The sequence below is a fragment of the Haemaphysalis longicornis genome, unplaced genomic scaffold, assembly GCF_048455015.1.
Source record: "Haemaphysalis longicornis isolate Haplotype H1 unplaced genomic scaffold, Haemaphysalis longicornis Haplotype H1 scaffold_3, whole genome shotgun sequence".
Classification (NCBI taxonomy): Eukaryota; Metazoa; Arthropoda; class Arachnida; order Ixodida; family Ixodidae; genus Haemaphysalis; species Haemaphysalis longicornis.
The window spans coordinates 183,505,199-183,524,227 of record NW_027526335.1 but is presented as its reverse complement, the minus strand read 5'-3'; the positions used below and the strand labels follow the sequence as shown (position 1 = coordinate 183,524,227).

General features: G+C 46.9%; 1 protein-coding gene and 1 pseudogene across 1 annotated transcript in view; one reads left to right on the top strand and one right to left on the bottom strand.

The window, feature by feature from the left end:
* The window catches only part of LOC144175582 (high-affinity choline transporter 1-like), an 84,310-nt gene that overhangs the window by 28,166 nt on the left and 37,115 nt on the right, over nucleotides 1-19,029 (bottom strand). Inside the window, exons 5-6 of the mRNA XM_077704643.1 lie at nucleotides 13,208-13,357; nucleotides 8,318-8,447 (exon numbers count right to left, since the gene is read on the bottom strand). Coding sequence (XP_077560769.1) covers nucleotides 8,318-8,447; nucleotides 13,208-13,357 — 280 coding nt within the window. The remainder of the gene's footprint in view (nucleotides 1-8,317; nucleotides 8,448-13,207; nucleotides 13,358-19,029) is intronic.
* Nucleotides 1,484-3,883, top strand: LOC144173758 (uncharacterized; annotated as a pseudogene).

Here is a 19,029-nt window from a genome sequence, read left to right as displayed (position 1 = left end):
GCTGACTAGCGGGAATATTTTGTGCTACAGAGGACTCCACGAGAAGAAGGAACACGGAGTGGGATTTGGTAGGGTAAACCGGCCAAAAAAATTGAATTTGCAATTTTGGCGCAGAAAAACCGAGCACACTAGGAGGAACAGCCCTGTGGAAGCGCGGCGTCAAGCGCCCGGTCAAAACGGTTTAAATGCCGCGCCGAAGTGGGCCGTGCGCCCTGACGTTTAAAGGGGCCATGAAGAGAAAACAAAAGTTTGTTTTATCCGAAAGGTTAGGTGTTTCATAGTACCCCAAGCGCTTTCCCGGAAGCAAATGATGCTTTATTCACTGAGAAATAAGGCAATTTAAGCCAAAATTTTAAATCTCCCGCTAAAATTGCACATTCCGTGACGTGAACAATGGCGTCATACGAGCTGGTCCATGAAACAGATACTTAGTATGTCGACTCCATATAGCACCCACACGCGGGAGTCGACCGAAACGGCGGCCATTTTAAAAATACTAGTAAAACCTAGTGCACCCGCAGCCCTAGTCATGGAATTGCCTGATCCGGAGAACAAAACTCTCGCCGAGGAGCTCGGGCTTGCATTTAACAACCTCACACCACAAAAACGCTCAATGCTTCTAAGTGCACGAGCGGCAAGAGTTGTGGGATACGCGGTGGACGGGAAAGCGACGAGTCCGCGATAGCCACAACAGACGAACGCCCTGCCGTCGGCACCGCTGCCTCGTCAGCCCCGTCGCGACGGACGAATACAGACTGGTACGTACGTGCCGTATTTTTATTACGGTTAATAATAGTTCAATTTCAGTAGCAGTATCACTTATGCCAGTTGGCCGGTGTCGTGTATGGAAAGCCGTTCGCGCGAGCTCTCTGCTTCGACCAGAAAGATACGAGCGTCAATGCGCGGTGTTTACGGCATTTTTTTTCCCCAAGGTCAGAGCGATTTGACGAAGTCGGCGACGAGCGCCAGCATGTCCCAGGAGTGAGCTAACGTAAGGGTCCCTGCCGTAATCACTTCCTCGGAAATGAAGCGAGCACACTCGCACTTCCTTTAGCTCTCTTTCTCCTCCGTTTGCAAAGTTCACAAAACGTAGCCACTTGCTTCGCCGAGGTTCGTCGTTGGGCAGCACATGAAAGGAGATCTCCTCACCGGCGGGGATGTCGCACTCCCTCGACGATTTGCCCGTACTACATGGGCATTTCGAAACGCAGCAACGAAATTTCATTGTAAAGTACTCGAACAAACTGAAGTTTTCAGTGGTTGTAAACTGGAAACGAGCTCGTAACGACAGCAGCAAGCCAACACCATTCGAAACTTCTGCGACGACTGGCACTATCTCGTCGCTTCTTGCTGTTCCTTACTCCCCTCGTTTCTATTTTTACTTTTGCTGGTTGGCGATATGACGGCCAACCTCCTGTCAAGGGATTAAGATACCAAGCAAGGTCGCGGCTGTACGTGCTGGAACGGTTCGCTGGCCCCTAAGATGCCTAAGAGCCTCGAATCCGAAAATTCTTCTGCGCGACGGTGGCGACGGCGAGATGAGGAGTTCGGCCGACGGTAGTTTCGTACGCATTGGCGCACACGCTTGCGTGTTCATTCGGAACTTCAACCGTTTACTCCACCGTTCTTTGTCATAAAAAGAATGTGCAGTATGTTTCACGGGCATTTAGCTCGCTATGCAAACTATAAGCCCTGCCTAACATGCGTTTGCTTTAGCCGGCCTCCGCCAATCGCAGAGCATTCTCAAGTGACATCATAGGTTCTGTTGCGGAAAATGAGCTGGTGGGTCGCATGGTCATTTCCTTTTTTCCTAATTATGTAGCTTATTTGAGCGAAGTTTGCGTTATAAGTGGTGTCGTTATGGTTCTAACGAGGCAATCTTTCGAATGAACCAAACGTGTTTTCTCTTCATGGCTCCTTTAAAAACGGCGGACACATTTCAGACATCGGTTCAGAGGACGTTATGTTTAGCGTTTTTTCGCGGTTCGCTGGATTATTTTACTTTTTTTGCTTGCGCCTGTGTTTCCAATGTAGGTAGTGTACTAATCATCGTATATCTTTTAAATTACTAACTTTAAGAGACTTGCCGCTAGTGGTGCTCTTGTAGCATGTACCGTTTTTGTGATTGTTCCCACATTTACGGTCGTGGTCGCGTTGCCCCTGCTTCGAGTTTCAAACGCACTGCGATACCGGAAGATGGCACGATCATCCAACAAATGGGCCAAAAGAGAACTTTCAAAGGTAATCGGTTTACGACCAAGCAAGACAGCAAGAAACCGGCTCGACGAAGCGCAAGCTTCGCGAGACTTGGTTAGAGGCATAGTGGTGCATCTTTCGACGTAGACTGTGCAAGTAAAACTGGTTACCGCCTGATCGGCCTCGCGCTTCTCCGTAGCTTTTTGCAAAATGTAGCTGTGTGTAAAAAGTGCAACAAGGGAGAAATTACTTTGGAAGAGGTTATTGACAGGCGTAGCGGTTTGGCGTCCTCCATAAATATCACTTGCAGCGAATGCGATGATTTCAATGTGCTCGAGACATCCAGGCGCACTTTTGGCAACATCTTTGAAGTGAATGAAAGGTTCGTGTACGCCCTTCGTACCTGCGGAAAAGGGTTGGCATTGGGTCGCACCATGTGTGCTGTGCTCAGTCTACCGCCACCGCCAAGAGTTTGCGTCGTACAACACAAGGCTTCTTGACGCATCCACGACCACAGTGAGAAATAGTATGGCAAAAGCTGCCGAAGAGGCCTTCGACTCTGATGGAGAGCTTGAAACTGCGGTCATGGTAGATGGAACACGGATGAAGCGTGGTTATTCATGGTGTTGTAGCAGCAATATCGGCTGACACAGGAAAGGTGCTGGACTTTGAAGTAGAATCCAAGTTTTGCCACATCTGTGCTCGCAACCTTCACACAGATGACAACATGAGTGAATGTAAAGTTACCTACGATGGGCCATCTGGTGGAATGGAATGTGCTGGAGCTGCAAAAATTTTTGGTCGCTCTGTTGAAACGCACCAGCTAATGTACACAAGTTACATTGGTGATGGAGACACTAAGGCATACATTTCTGTCAGAGACTCACAGCCCTACAAGAAGGCCATAGAAAAGCATGAATGTGGGGGACATGTGCAGAAGCGAATGGGCACGAGGCTCAGGAACACCAAGAAAAAATGGAATGGGAAAAAGCTCGCCGATGGTCTGCCACTTTCAGGGAAAGGACGCCTCTCAGAAAAGGACATCGACTCCCTTCAGGTTTACTATGGCAAGGCTATCCGGGAAAATGTAGATAGTTTAGATAACATGAGACGAGCTGAGTGGGCAATATACTTTCACAAGTTATCAACAGATATCAAGCCCCAGCACGGACTCTGCCCAAAAGGACCATCCTCATGGTGTGGGTATAATCGGAGCCTTGTTGAGGCAAGCGTGACCTACTCCCACAAAGACAACGTTCCTGAGGCCGTGATGGATGTCCTCAAGCCAGTGTTCAAGGCGTTGTCAGATCCAGGTCTTCTGAAAAAATGTCTCCATGGAAGAACCCAGAACACTAATGAGTCACTCAACCAACTCATCTGGTGCCGCTGCCCCAAGACAACATTCGTCAGCGCTGACACGGTGAAAACAGCAACTAACGATGCTGTAGCATACTACAATGATGGCAATTCCGCACGGAAAGCAGTTCTGGAAGCCCTTGGAATTGTTCCAGGTGTGTTTTGTGACATTGCCTTCGACAGGATGGATAAAGAGCGTGTTGACCGGGCAGAACTCTATAGCTCCTTCGAAAGCAAAGAAAGACGACGGGTGAAAAAGAACACAAGAAAAGGTTTCTGAGTCACCTCTAAAAAATCCAGCAGTGAAATTTATTCTCCTGGTTCATTTTAAGCATACTTGAGCAGTACGCAAACATAAAACTTCATTTTTCTCAAATTGGGTTTTTTGTAACTTATTCAACTTCAATGTACCTTTTTTCGGAAAGTATTGATTTGATTACAATGAAACTTTGCACACATGATCTGCAACTAATCATAAATATTCCGAACTAAAACAATTACGTTAATATAAATATTACTACTGCAAAAAAGTATACTACATGACACCCCTTACAGCTGTGTGCATGCAGTGACATTATTTTTTTGCGCCCATACTCGAAGTAGGGTATCAAATGTCTTTAATCAGATAAAACCAATGGGTATTTAGAATAACACTGCGCGATATCATCACACTCCTCTTTCTTGTTCCAGAGAAAAGGTACATCGAAATAAGAAACACACCTGAAATTTTGGGAGTGGGCCACAAGAAAGATACACAATCTAGACCCAGACAAAGGGTTTCATGTTTTACCCAGTGGCAGCTTGTCTGCGCACAAAAAATTTGATGCGATAATCTGCAAGCGTTTCGGAAATATAACGTTAAATTTAACATGTATCATTTACCCTACCATACCTCCTTTAAAGCCATAAAGAATTGTCAGGCACGAGGAAAAACTCTTCGGCATTAATGAAAGAGTCAGAGCGGTCGTGATCAATAAACGTTACAGGTTAGAGCAGGTACAGGCCTCTGCGCCTACAACAAGCTACGATGATGAAGCCGTAGACTTTTTCTACGGGTACGTGCAATCAGCATTGAATAAGGGAACAGTACAGTTCATGGTCATGATGGGTGAGTTTAACAAAAAAGTCGGCAAAAACCAAATGGGAGCAAGGGCAGTGGGACACTTTAGACAATCGCAAAAGTCGTGGGGATACACTGGTTGGATTTGCGGAGAGATTCTGCGGTTGATTAAGACATTCTTCTGCAAACTTGAGAACAAAAAATGGACGTGGAAAAAAAGTCCTGATGGTACAATACAAAACGAAAGTGACTTCATCGTAATTAAGTGATAGCCCAGGGATTATGCAGGACGTAGAGGTTAAGAAAGGTTCGAAACAGCGATCATGGGATGGTGAGATGCAAGGTAAGCCTGAATCGCAAAAGGGAAAGAAGTAAACCGATGAACATTAAGATACCCAGCATGGAATCAGTCAGAGCCAGGACGGAAGAAATGTAAAATTGCTCTCCAAAACAAACTCACGCTTCTAAACGATGAGAACGAGGATAGTGTAGACGAGCTACATGGCAAGCTAACAAGGGCAATCACAGAAAATACAGCAGCTGTGGGAGAAGCAGCGCGTAGGAAAGAAGCGGGGAAACTAACTAAAAACGAAGGAACTAATTGCCAAACGTAAGATCACGAAGGCGTCAAGTGCGGTGGATCAAATTGAGTAAGCAGAGCTTTCTAAATTGATTAACAGGAGTAAAACAAATGATGAAGGTCGTGCATATAACATGGCAGTGATCGAGGAAACGCGGCAAATAGGAGGGAGTTTAAAAAAGACTAAGAGGAAGCTTGCCATCGGCAAATACAGGATGCACGCGTGCACTCAGAAACGAGGAAGGAAACATTACGCACAACATGGACGAGATAATAAAGGTAGCAGAACGGTACTACACCAAGCTGTATGCCTGCGAAGTTAGATCAGGGTAAACCACTCAGGGTACGAGCGTAACTTGCGATGCCCCACTAGTAATTAAATAGGCAGTAGGAAAGGCTCTCACGGACAGGAAAAGAGGAAACGTTGCAGGTGACGGCGGCATAACCGTGGAGCTTTTGAGGGAGGGGCAAGATATAGTACTAGAAAAGCATGCTGCAATATTTTCGGAACGCTTAAGGACTCAAAAAGCACCCATGGACTGGAAAAACGCCAACATTATTTTGATTCACAAAAACGGAGATACCAAGGACCTCAAGAATTACACACCCATCAGCCTACTATTAGTTGCTTGTAAGCTGTTTACCAAAGTTATAGTTAACCTCAATGGAGAAAGCTTGGATTCCCAACAACCCAGAGAGCAGGCTGGGTTTAGGAAGGGGTACGCAACCATGGATCACATCCATGTTGTCAATCAAGTTATAGAAAGATCCACAGAATATACTAAATCCCTTTACATCGTATGTGTAGACAATCTGTAGACTATGAAAAAGCGTTTGGCTCAGTACAAACCACAGCCGTACTAAAAGCGTTGAAGGACCAAGGAATAGAAGAGATCTACATAAGACTTCTAGGCGACATTATAAGGGATGTACATTCAGGATATGACTTCACAAGAAAGAATAAGAAGAAGAATGTTTATTGTGTGTTCATAAACGGCATACATAGGCGAATATACAGAAGGAGGTCCCATAGCAAGATGCTCTAAGTGAACCCCCTTTGAGTAAGTGCATACAGAAATTGCAAAAAGATCAGTGAAGCTAGTTCGACAAAACTAAAATACAAGTAGAGCAGTGCACAAACAAACAATAACGGGAATTGCAAATAGAAAAGAGTTGTCAAAAGTGTTTATAGAATGCTAAGCGCCATGAAGAAAGGAAGAAAGCGGAGTTTTGAAGGAATTTATAAAGGATCGCGTTTTAATTTCACTACAAAGACTATTGCAGTTTGAAATTGCCGCGAAATATGCAGTGTGTTTGCCATAGTTAGTGTTAAGGTTTGGCAGTAAAAAGTTTTTTTTTTTAGACGAACCGGGTGCACTGGCTATTAGTGTTTCGGGGTGGAATATGATCGTAGATATCAGTTTATTAAGTGAGTGGTACATAAGGATACTCAGGCTGTATTTGAAAAGATTGTCTATTGTTAGTGATTAAGAAGCTGAGCGGCGTTGCTATTGTGCGGACTATATGTAACTATTCGTATCGCTTGATTTTGAAAGTGCTGAATAGGAGCGGTATGAGTATGATAGGTATTACCCCATGATGAAATACAGAAAACGAGGTGAGTGTGCATGATCTAGGCGCAAAACTAGGAGGATAAATAAAGAAAAAAAAACGACGATGGAAACTTCCTGTTCGGGAACGCAGCAGCTTTCCTGACCAATGCCGTTTCTCAGCGGGACCATGTGAGTTCGCGTCGCGAGTTTCACCGCGTCACCGCCGAGAAAGCGAGGAGTTGTCGCTCTGCTGCGTTGTCGCTTTAGGTATAGCAGGTGTACGCTCTCCGTCGCCGCGTGGACTAGATAAAACCATGGAGGAGCTCTTGAAGACAGTCTTCTATAAAGTTTCGCGTTAAAATAAGTCATTCTGTCTTTTTCCTCCATTGCATAAGTCTACTTCATTCACCGTCTTGAAGCAAGATATTTCCATGCACCTGGGCGTGTTGCCAAAACATTTTTCGTGAGGTCTTCTGATAAGACGAACTTCCTATAAGACGAACAAACCACCATGGTTCCTTCGAGTTCACTCCATCTACTGTCCTCGACTGGCCCGTACCAGGTAGAAATGAGGACGTGCAGATGAGCCGAAGAGCAGGAGCGCTACACAGATGAGCGGCGGCTTTGTGTGCAACGCGCTGGATCGCTTTATGCTTGTCTGCATTGACTACCCATCCCCGTAATCCCACGGCCCCGCCTTGCGCGCCGCGGCAAATCCAGAGGCGGCGCTAAGACACGGCGGCGGAGCACTTGCAGGGGGTAAGCTCAGGCACACGGGCTCAGAAATCGGGGATGAATTCCGGAAGGTCAAGCTGAAGCCTTGTTTCCTGTCGTGTTCGTTGCACGCAGGCGTGCGTCGGTCCTGGTTCGTGTCAGCCATTTGCCTACGGTCCTCGGCTTGTGTATTGGGCGCACCACACGTATAAAGATGGAAACAAGCAAAGACGGCGGCATTTGTGTGGAAGGAATAAATGTCCGATTAAGCCGAAAAGCTGGCGTCGGTGGTTACGTTGGCGCCTGGGACAGAAAGCGCTTCCTCTGGAAGCGTTCCAAGGCCCCAGGCGTTTGGTAGCACGAGCTTAAACTCGGAAGTAACGAGAGGTGGTTGTCCACCTAAGGCGCCATGAGGTACGTGCGTACACACGGGCAGAACCTTAGTTTTGGAGCCAAACACGTGCCACCTTTCGTTATAAATGCCCATGAACTTCCCATATTCTTGAGCCCGACGAAAAAGCTCTTTTTTTGTTGTTTAACCCACCGACGCTACACAGGCGATCAGGCGTGCTGTAGTGGAGGGTTCCGGATTAACTTTGACCACCTGGGAATCTTTAACGTGCGCCGAAATCTAGAACACACGGGCATTTTTTACTTTTTGTCTCCATCAGAAAAGCGGCCGCCACGGCCGCGAATGGAACTAACGTCATCGAACTCAGCAGCACAATACCTTAGGCACCGATGAACATTCTCGAAGTATTGTGTACTATAGGCGCTCCTCAATGACAGCTCCGTCTCCGTCCGTTCAACGATGGGTACGTATCAATAGAAAGAACTACATGTCCTGCTCCCACTCACTGGAAGCCTTGGCAACCGCTCCGATGACTACCGGAGGAACGGCCATGAAGAGGCAGCCAAACGCAGCCATGTACGACAGTAGTTCAGCACCCTCGGCCGTCCGGCTGGAGAGAACTCGCTGGAAATACACCTGCACGGAACGAGATCGGCGGGAGGTACATCTGCTTTGATTCGACCTCGGCTGTTCTCCTGTAGTAAAGTTCCAACGGCAACCGTAGTATTTTTTAACGAACACTGAACTCTATGCTCTACGCCTAATTAGCCTGACGCATGCACTGAAATAATTAGGCAAGAACTGCTCTATTTAGTGACAGTAGTCCTGCCTAGCCTTCAGACAATCTTTACCAGGAACACAAAGTGGGGGAGGATCCATTGTTCACAGGCGCGCCTTATCATCCATCATGCGGTTTCAATGCTTGTTTTCTGGTTTTTAAACAAATTCTCAGCTCTATGCTGTATGCCTGATTAGCCTGACCCATGCGCTCGGCGTCCTAGGCGAGAACTTCTGCGTACTACCTGGTTTTTTTTTTGTTTGCGACACGAAATGTTTCGACCAAATAGAGGCTAACATCGTCATCATCATCATCATTATCACCAGCATATATATGCCCACTGCAAGGCAAAGGCCTCCCCCATTAATCTCCAATTACCCCGGTCCTGTGCTAACTGCGATCAATTTATCCCCGCAAACTTCCTGTTCTCATCTGCCAATCTAACTTTTTGCCGCCACCTGCAGCGCTTGCCTTATCTAGGGATCTACTCTGTTAACCTTAATGACCAACGGTTATCTTGCCTTCGCAATACATGCCCTGCCCACGTCCATTTATTCTTCTTATTTTCTACTAATATGTCCTTAACACGCGTTTGTTCTCTGACACACTCCGCTCTCTTCTTGTCCCTTAATGTTACACCTATAATCTTCCATTCTGTTGTTCGCTGAGTCGTCCTCAATTTAAGTTGAACCCTCTTAGTGAGCCCCCAAGTTTCTGCCCTGCAGGTGAGTACCAGTAAGATGCAGCTGTAATACACTTTCTTCTTCAGGGACAATGGTAAGCTGCCATTTATTATCTGAGAATCTCTGCCGTATGCACTCTACCCCATTCTTATTCTTCTACTTATCTCTGCCTCATGGTTGGGATCCTGGGTCACAACTTGGCCTAAGTAGATATATTCGCTCACCACTTCCACTGCCTCGCCCCCTATATCTCAAACCGCTGTGCTCTCGCGAGTTTATTGATCATTACTTTGGTTTTCTGCATATAAATTTTCAAGCCCACGGTTCTACTCTGGTTGTCCAGTGCGGAAAGCATGCTCTGCAATTCGTCCCCCGAGTTACTTAGCAAGCCAACGTCATTAGCAAATCTTAGGTTACTCAGGTATTCTCCATTAACCCTTACTCCCACCTGTTCCCAATCCAACGTTCTGAATACTTCTTGTAAGCATGCCGTGAATAACATTGGAGAGATTGTGTCTCCTTGTCTGACATCCTTCCTTATAGGTATTTTACTGCTCTCATTGTGGAGGATGATGGTAGCTGTAGACCCACTGTAGATATCCTCTAGTATTCTTACATAATGCTTATCTACACCTTGGTTCCGTAATTCCTGAATGTCTGCTGAGGTTTCCACCGAGTCAAATGCTTTTTCATAATCTATGAGGGCTATATGTTCAGTATACTCAGCACACTTCTCTATCACCTGATTGATCGTGTGAATATGGTCCATTGTTGAATAGCCTTTACGGAACGCTGCGTGTTCTTTGGGTTGACTGAAATCTAAGGCTGCAGAAATTCTGTTAGCGATTACCTTGGTAGGTACTTTGTAGACGACTGACAGTAAGACTGACAGTTTATAAGGCTGACAGTAAGACTGACTGACTGACAGTAAGACTGACAGTCTAGTCAATAAAAGCATAGCTGGCAACATAGAAGAATACTATAGCATTAACGAAAGGGTGCCAAGACTTGTAATTAGGCTCAATAAGAGGTACAAACTCAAGGTTGTACAGGGCTACGCGCCCACATGCAGCCACGACGACCATGTAGTGGAGAGGCTAACAGCTTCGCTGTAAAAATCAAGCTCACTCTACATACGCGGTGCTGGGCTGAACCGTCGCTACTGATAATTCCAACTTAGTAAGCACAGTCCACCTGCTGAAGCACGATGTCGCATTTCATCGCGAAGCGAATGCGATCACAGCACACACAGGGCCTCTGCTGCTGGCCTGGCTGCAAAACTTCATTCGAGAAAACAGCGCGACGCCAGGGGGCGAACATTTGTCATATCCGACGTAAATTACTGTCCGCAGAAACACCGAACCGTGAAATGCCGACACGCTACTCGCCGCCATGATGTAAACAAGGAGATACGAAAGCCCCCTGGCGAACGCACGAGCGCAAACAAACGGCGTGCGCTAACTCTTTGCGTACGGCTGCGTACGCTAGAACTCTCTATTCAAATTTACGTCTCGACAAAAGGGCTTATGCGGCGCTACCTTGGTATGCGTATAGTTGGAGGTAACAGGCGTGTGACTACGAAGAGCTTGCAATAACCATCGCAGCCGCCACCGGCGCCGCGGCTTGGCAGTGTGCGAATGTCAGCACTGTTTCAATAATACCTGTACGTTTTCAAATATTTATGATTTATGAACGTCAACGTGCAAAAATAGATTTTACGTGTTTCCATGAGAGCGTGTGTGCGTGCTTTTCGTTCCACTGTTCGTCACGTGGCTCGCCGCTCTTGGCACATCCGCTCAGTCACCGTTTAAGTGAAGTTTACTGGGCGACTGATAGCTACATTTTTTCTTTGTTTACGAGTATATTTTGAAGGTACTGCACCAGAGACTGGTATATTCGCTTTTTGGGGATGCCACTATATGCATTTATATCAAATTCCGTTTTGTCTTCAGTGTCCCTTTAAGGAAAGCGAGCGCGACTCAAACAGCTAAAACCGGGAATCAAATAGCAAGGAGCCTAGCTCGAACGACGACTGTATGGCGAAAATTCCGACAAAGCTTTCGTCATGGGTGGCGTTAGACGTCGTCGAGACTAAAGTCCCTTCCTCAGACAGTTGATAGCGGGAAAGGAGAAAATGCTTGCCGGGGAGCAGGTGCTTTTTGAAGGGTCGGACGTAAAAGCTGCCGCGAAATTCTTGTTCCCGTCGTGTTTGGCATTTTCACCGCGGGAGCGCGGGCACCCCAAGGGCAGTTTCGTAGCAGCTGCCTTTCGAGGGAGCAGCGGGCTCCACGGCATTGCTAGGCGATCTCTCCATTTCAATTCAAAATAATTCGTTTACGTTAGTGAGCACGAGCTAGAGGTTTTATGTCGCGCACTGTTGGAGATACTTGTTTGCTCAAAGCGCGCGCATGCATGCTCACTTGCCGCAGTTTCTGAGTATTGGTCTAAGTACCAGCACAGCCCTGACTTACTGCTCGGTTGCAAGGATGCCCGCTTTCTGTTTCTTTTTGCTGATGCAGCGTGTTTGATTACGAATATTATTTACAAAATAAATTATTTTGAGAATATTTATGCGGGGGCACTTCGCCTCGACGCCTTTAAAAGCGCAGCTGTTTGTGACTATTCCACCGGTATTCTGATTGGAAGGGGGAAGGTGCTACTTGTAGTGTTGCTTTTGGCATTGTTTCCAGGTGTGCCGCTGGTTTTTATCTCACGCCAGATAACGCTGGCCTCCGCGTATCGTTTCCGCGGGGATGGGAAAACGACTCGCGGAGAGGCGCCCTGGAACTTGCACCAGATAACGCCATGGCCTCGCTGTACCTCACCAGGGGGCCCGGCCGGAGAGAGCGACTGGTGGCACAGCGCCAAGAGAAGTTTCGGTTCTCTGAAAAGTGCTCTAAGAAAGACGCTCTTGGAAAAATGGTGTACCCAGGTTCATTTCAACCCACGTATGCCCCGATGAAAGCATGGCCGGCGCGTTTTGTGGTCATTTTATGTGCCTAGACATTTGTGTGCGTGCGTGCTACTAAGATGCGATCACCATGAAAGTCGCACGCCTTTGAAAACAGCCCCTGGACCACAAGCTTATACGTCCCACCCTTTCATTATGTATTCAGGGTAGATGAGTTATAAGTAGGCCAAATTTTCTAGACTAGTAGACCCACAGGTAGATCGGAACGCTTTCTCGAAGATTGGTGGCTGGGCGACCCGCGTCGGCCGTTAGCACCAACCTTTATCTGTCAGCGCGTCAAGAGGGTTTGTTCGAGTTTCTTCGAGTTCCTTTAGTTTCTTCTAGTTCCTCGGGGCGCCAGAAAAGTTGACGCTATCCATTACAAATTTTGTATCTTTTCTGTCGTCGCAGTGGGGAAGCTGCGTGAAGTCCGCATTCCAGCTTTGCTGGTCATCCACATTCACGGAGTGGAATTACTTGACGATTTCTGGTTCGAAACTGGCAATCTCCTTCAAATAGAAATAATTACGAAGAACTAGAAGTGGTTACTCGGTCCCTATAATATCCAGAACGTGTTGTTTTGACAAAGTCACCGTTGTTAGGTGGATCGCCTCAAAGAAAGACAGAGCGGCAGTGTACGCAAGTTTGTTGCACAGGTGAATAGTTAGCGTGATTCGAACTTTGAAAGCGCGAGTTCAAGGAATGGTATGATTACCCGGTCACATTACAGAGGCGTAACTCACACAGTTATAACGATGGAACACCCGTACAAGCAACGATCACAAAATTGAACGGTACATGCATTTACTTCATGAGAAACACGGCGGGAATTCCGAGCGCAGGTTTGAAGGAGTAGTGATGACCGTTACCTGAAGTCGAAAGAATATTAAAAAACGGTGGCTGTTTGTCTTGTGTAGTCACGCCAGCTTCTCTCATGAATACATTTGTGGAAACATTGCACGCAAGCCCCCCCCGCAACACTCACCTGCCAAGGAATGCCACCCATCATTAAGAGCAGCATTGAGTCGCAGTAACTGCCCATTGATGTCCAATCGACGCTGCCGATGAAGTCGTTCGTCGGGTACGAGATGGGACCCACAGCCTTGTGGAATATGGCGTAGGGCACGCACAGCCACTGCGTCGGACAGTGAAGGATGTTCTGTCAGGAGTAATTCTGGAAAAGCATAGTCCCGTCATGCGCTGCGAGCGGTTCCTGCTTCACAGTTTGCTGTTCCGCAGGTTGCTGTTCTTTAGCTTGTCCCGCAAACCTTGGTCTTAATCGCTTTCCAGGGGCGGTGTTGGGTCCTCAACAGCGCGTCTAGCAACACGACAATTGACACTCGCTGTTGGGTTGCACGATGAGAGTGGCAGCGGAGCACCGCACTCGTCGTTCCGTGTACGTCCTCTGCTTTGGAACGTGTATCAGGAAGGCGACACTCAAGCGACTAGACCAGTGCCGCTACTTACAGCTGCCGTCAGCCCCCCCAGAGCCACTCTGCACCGAAAGCTATTTATTTGCTTATTTTTTGGCGGATTTTGCTGTCTCAGAAGAGCCGAGCACTAAAAAAAAGTAAAGCCGTTCCACTCAATGGGAAGGCTGTCGGAAGTGCAGAGCAGCGATTCGCCATAATGAGTTGTGGCGCCGTTATCCGCTCACTTTTACAGGTTATTCGCCGCCCTTCACGCTCTTCGCCGCCCTGTCTCATTCCTCTCCTCATTAATTCAACGCAGGTTTGTACAACGCATTTCAAATTTCCCGCCTTCGCAATGCTGGCGCGCCTGCATGCCTGAAAGTGCGCCGGCGGGAATTCTGTTCTTTTTGTGCATGATTTTCCTCCCGCACGCGCCGGCATTGAACTGCCACTTTGTTTCGCCTACTATGGTAAAAACCAACCCAACCAGCGTTCGTAACTACATGAACGAGGGTGCTGGCGATTAACTGCGTATATTTTGCCTCAAATATACCTGTAGCTTTCTTTGCGCTAAACAACGGGGAGATATATGACGAGCGCCAGCGGTTCACAAGTTTCGAATGCTTATGACTATAAACCTTTCGAAGCCCCTGCGGGACGCCGCTACGACAGAACGCTGCGTGGCTCTACTTGGGTCCAGCGAGCGAGCTACGACGACGAGCCGTGCCACTAAAGTGCTCTGCACTTAAAACTACTCGGTATCGCTCATGCACTTGCAACACTGACGTACTTATGTTGTGTATCCTGAGGTTTTAAAACGATGTTTTGGTGTTCTCACTGGTGGCGTCTCTAGCGGAAACGCCCTTCAGGAAAGCCAACTTTCTCTGAAGGTGATGATGAATGATCGTTGCCGACGTGAAAGAAAAAAAAACCTCTTCCCGTTGCCGGAGTCGAACCTGGGTCCCTCGAGCTACCATGGCGGCGTCTACCCGATTGCTTTATTTTTTTATTGCCTGTCTTTGACAATTTACAACAGATTTCATCTCAACTTTGTAAATATGTACACATACAAGAGGTGGAGTTGCCAGTTACTAGAGGGCTGACTTTGTAAATTTAAAATGCCCTCATATCGATTAGTTATTTGTGGCAGCCAATCAGGTAATTCCTGTTGGAACTTAATAACTTCAACAAATCGACCAATGCTCTCTTTGAAATACTTCCTTGCACATCGCGCATCAACATCATTGTACAACCTTGCTGTACGTGAGCGCCATATACTATGGAGACCCAGTGCCATGACTAAATCGTAAGGCACTCCATCCTCATTGTCTATTGCAAGGAAACGTATACCGTGAGGATCTAGTTGAAAATCTGTGTAATGTCCTCTGTAGCACATCTAAAAAATATACTCCCTCCCAACAATGCAAAAATACATGATGTATTGTCTCGGGGGATTTACAACTAAAATAATCTGTCCCCCACGGAACGAATAACCCCCTTTCTTCCATAAACGTTTGTACTAATAATGTCCATGTATGTGACCTAAACACAAAGGACTTGACCCCTGGTTGAATCTGCATTCTTTAAACCCTCTTAAGCACATCGCTACCGGGCCTTCCAAAGTACATAGCCCTGTACATGGGAACAGGGAACACAACATCGACAATATCACGGTACAATTTCTTACGCGTAACGGTATTTAAATACTCTTTTGAAAATCTTGCGTTTAAAAACTTCACGCTGGCCACAACCTCCTTAAAATATCCAAAGATACCTCCCGTATGTATTCAGTTGTAATAACGAAATCGGAGAGAACTCTGCCTAGCCTTAATTGGCACACTGTACGAAGAAATAGGTCCCTTACTTCTCTCAAAAAAAGAAATCTATTTACTAGTTGTCGCCCAAATAAATGTGCTATCCCCACTCCTCCATCTTTAACACGCCTAAAAAGGTTGTGGCGACTGCACCTCTCCCAATTCGAGGCCCAGACAAAAACAGCGAACACTCGATGCAACTTTTGCACATTCGTGCGTGAGCAGTGCAACATCTGCATGACATACTACAGTTTGCATACTAAGAACAAGTTACACACGGTGGCCCTACCAAATGTGGACAAATAAGCCCCCTTCCACTTGTCCGCTTACGCGCGAGTTTCTTGTTTCTTCTGTTCTCGCCAATATGGTTCGCTATCCCTATAAAACTGAAGGGGGGCTCCCAGATACTTGATTTGGGGGGGGGGGGGGGGGGTTGCCCAGCCTACGTTGGCAAAAGCGCTGGGGGTGGATTGCCATCGCCATGCCAGAACTCCAGACATTTTCCCCAATTCACTAGGCTTCCGGTTGTGGTACTGAACCGTTTTGTGACCTGGACTACTCTATTAATACTCTCCTTGTTTTCACAGAACACAGCAACCTCATCCGCATAAGCCAGCAGTTTCACTTGGGTCTCCAGGATGGGCGAAACGCAGCCCAAGCACCGACAACAACCAAAGAATACATAACGGAAAGTTCGCGTTCAACCATAGTCGTTGTTACAGGGAGGGTGCACAATTGTTCTCTCTCTATTGCAATAGTAATATGTCTAACATAGCTTGCGATAGAGATAAAATTGCAGGTATTTGTTTGCTCCTAGTGTGAGCTCAACTTGCTAAATCGATTCAGAGTATTTCACTGTAGTATCAAAGAAACCTGGAGAGAGAGAAAAAAAAGGTGTAGCATTTAACGTTTATTACAGAGTCACCAAAATTGCTACCATTACAACGAAGACGAGAAGCATGATGTATCCAGATAGCGGAAAAATTGTCCCGGAACAAATGGTCTCGGAAATAATGACCCCGAGACTAATGAGTCCGGAACAAATGGTCCCCAAACAATTGGCTACACCTGTGAAGTAGAAAGGAATAAGTAGCCTTAGGCTGGCCACCAGTTATTCTTAGCAAGTAAGGAATGTAAACTGTATCACTGTGTTTTAAACAGCGAATATTTCTTGAACTGCCCTGCACGATTGAATACGGAGCATGTTTGTTTAGAGCCAATCAAGGAATCAAACATCATAAAAATTTGCAGGCATCTAAATTGAGAACGCGCTTCTCACGTAACCAGAATACTGGATATGAGCTGGGTACTTCGTTTTCGGTTTTACTTTTTTGACTTCAGGAAGAGAAACGGGGTGCTTTGAAGGGCTTAAGCGCGCCATTTCATGAAACGGTGTTTTTGTTGTTGTAGTTGAATAATCAAGAAAATTGCCGCCGAAGTAAAGAGTAAATAACTAAAAACATCTGTGATCAGATGGGATTTCAACCCGTGTTGAAAAGTGACAGCCCAGCTGTAGTTTTTTTTCGCGGCAAATACACACTTGGGCGATTGGCCACAAATCGGAAGCTTTGACAGTGTGCACGCTTCACAAAATTCACAAAACCTGTTCCGCGTGACACTTGAACGGGATACCCGCCGCGGTGGCTCAGTGGCTAAGGCGTTGTGCTGCTGAGAACGAGGTCGCGGGTTCGATTCCCGGCCGCGGTGGCCGCTTTTCTGATGGAAGCGAAAAGCAAAAACGCCCGTGTGTACGAGATTTCGGCGCACGTTAAAGATCCCCAGGTGGTCAAAATTAACCCGGAGCCCTCCACTACGGCGCGCCTCATCGCCTGCGTTGTGTCGGCGCGTTAAACCCTACAATCAATCAATCACTTGAACTTGATGAAACGCGAGTGGAACAGGCCCACACCAGCACCCCAGAACCCTGATCTAGAGAAGCTCTAGCGTGTGGCAGTCTGCTTGCTGACGGAATAGGGGACGTAAGAGAATAAAACGAAAACGATGAAATAGGCGCGTGCACTGTTTAGGTGAAAAGATGAATTTATTCACTCCTCAACACGAAGAAACGAAAGCAAAAAAGCGATGAAACAGCGATGTTGCAGCAAAGAAAGCGTTATTAAGTATCGCCAGGCTTTCGCTTTCAAAGTACGTAATCAGACTGAAGGGCCCTTAGGATTTATTTTATATTTCTAACAGGGGAAGGAATTAGGCTGCTAACAGCATCTTTCGTGAAATGAGGGATTATTTTCAGAAAGAACACATTTTTGTTTACAGAAATGACACATTTTAGGAGCCACAACCTTACGCCATGGGTATTGTAAGCTGACATTAGCGATTAGAGCTGGAAAGTCTGCTCTTTGGACAAACACGATCTCTACAAGACGTTTGGTACGAGTCATTATTTTCGGCATTCTACGAGTGAGCTTCTTCAATTCATTATTCCAGAGAATAACTTCAGTGAGACACTTGTTTTATACTGGCGGAAGCACCTCTAATAATTTTCTCTTTTGTCGTTAGTTACGTTTTGGTAAATTTCTTCAAGCCTCCCCGAATGAAACTCACTTGCAAATACGTTTCCGCAGGCCGTGAAGTATAGAGAAAGTGCTTTTAGTTTCCAGATGGTTCACTAACTAAACTTCAAATTTTGGAGGTTTACACGCGGAAGCGGCACCATAGGTATGAGATAGGCCGTAGTGGAGGGCTCAGAATTGAGGTCGCCCCCTGGGAGCGCTACCGTACTCACCCGATTCTAACGCGCACTTTTTTTCCGGAAAAATAGGTCGAAAAATCGCATGCGCGTTAGAATCGGATACGAAATCGAACTTGCCTCAACAGCGAAAATTTTGTCCCACCCATCTCCATCGCCATCTCAACATGGCACCAAAGTTTTTAGCAACAATTTTTCGGACGCATGAAGCATAGGCGCCTGGGCTTTTTCTATCGGCTTTCACACAAACCGTCAAATCGTTCAACTTGCGCGCTTGATAATAGCAATGGCAGCAGCGGCTCTCTCGCGTTCAAAACGAGCGGTAGGCTGAAGCGTGCGCCTCTGGAGAAGCTCGCGGGGGGATCTGGCGAGGCGTGGGCCACGATCCCATCGACCACGGCTGAACGTTCGTTTAGAAGTGTGGCATCGCGAACGCGCTTGACGGCACCGGGTACGAGATGTTGTGGTCAGCGGAGAGCGACGAGGAGTGAGATGAGTGAGATTACTTCGGGAAATAAATCGCCCATTTCTCTCGCATTCGTTTTTGTTGCTCACAAAGTTCCGTGCGCGTTACAATCGGAGGTGCAAGTTTGTTCGTTTTTTTTTTTTGCCAGGAAAATCGGGTGCGCGTTAGAATTGGGGGCGCGTTAGAACCAGGTAATTACGGTAGTACGGACGTATGAGTATTCGCGTTTTGCGCCTCCATGAAAAAGGCTCCGCCGATGCCGGAGCCGAACCCACACCTTTGGGCTCAGCAGCACAGCGCCTTAGCACCTGGGCCAGCGCAGCGGTGAAATGCTTCAATACGGTTACGTTTTATGTCTCGGTCGGCAGTTAGTGCTAGGGGTTATGCTCTCAGCAAAGGTTCTTCGTG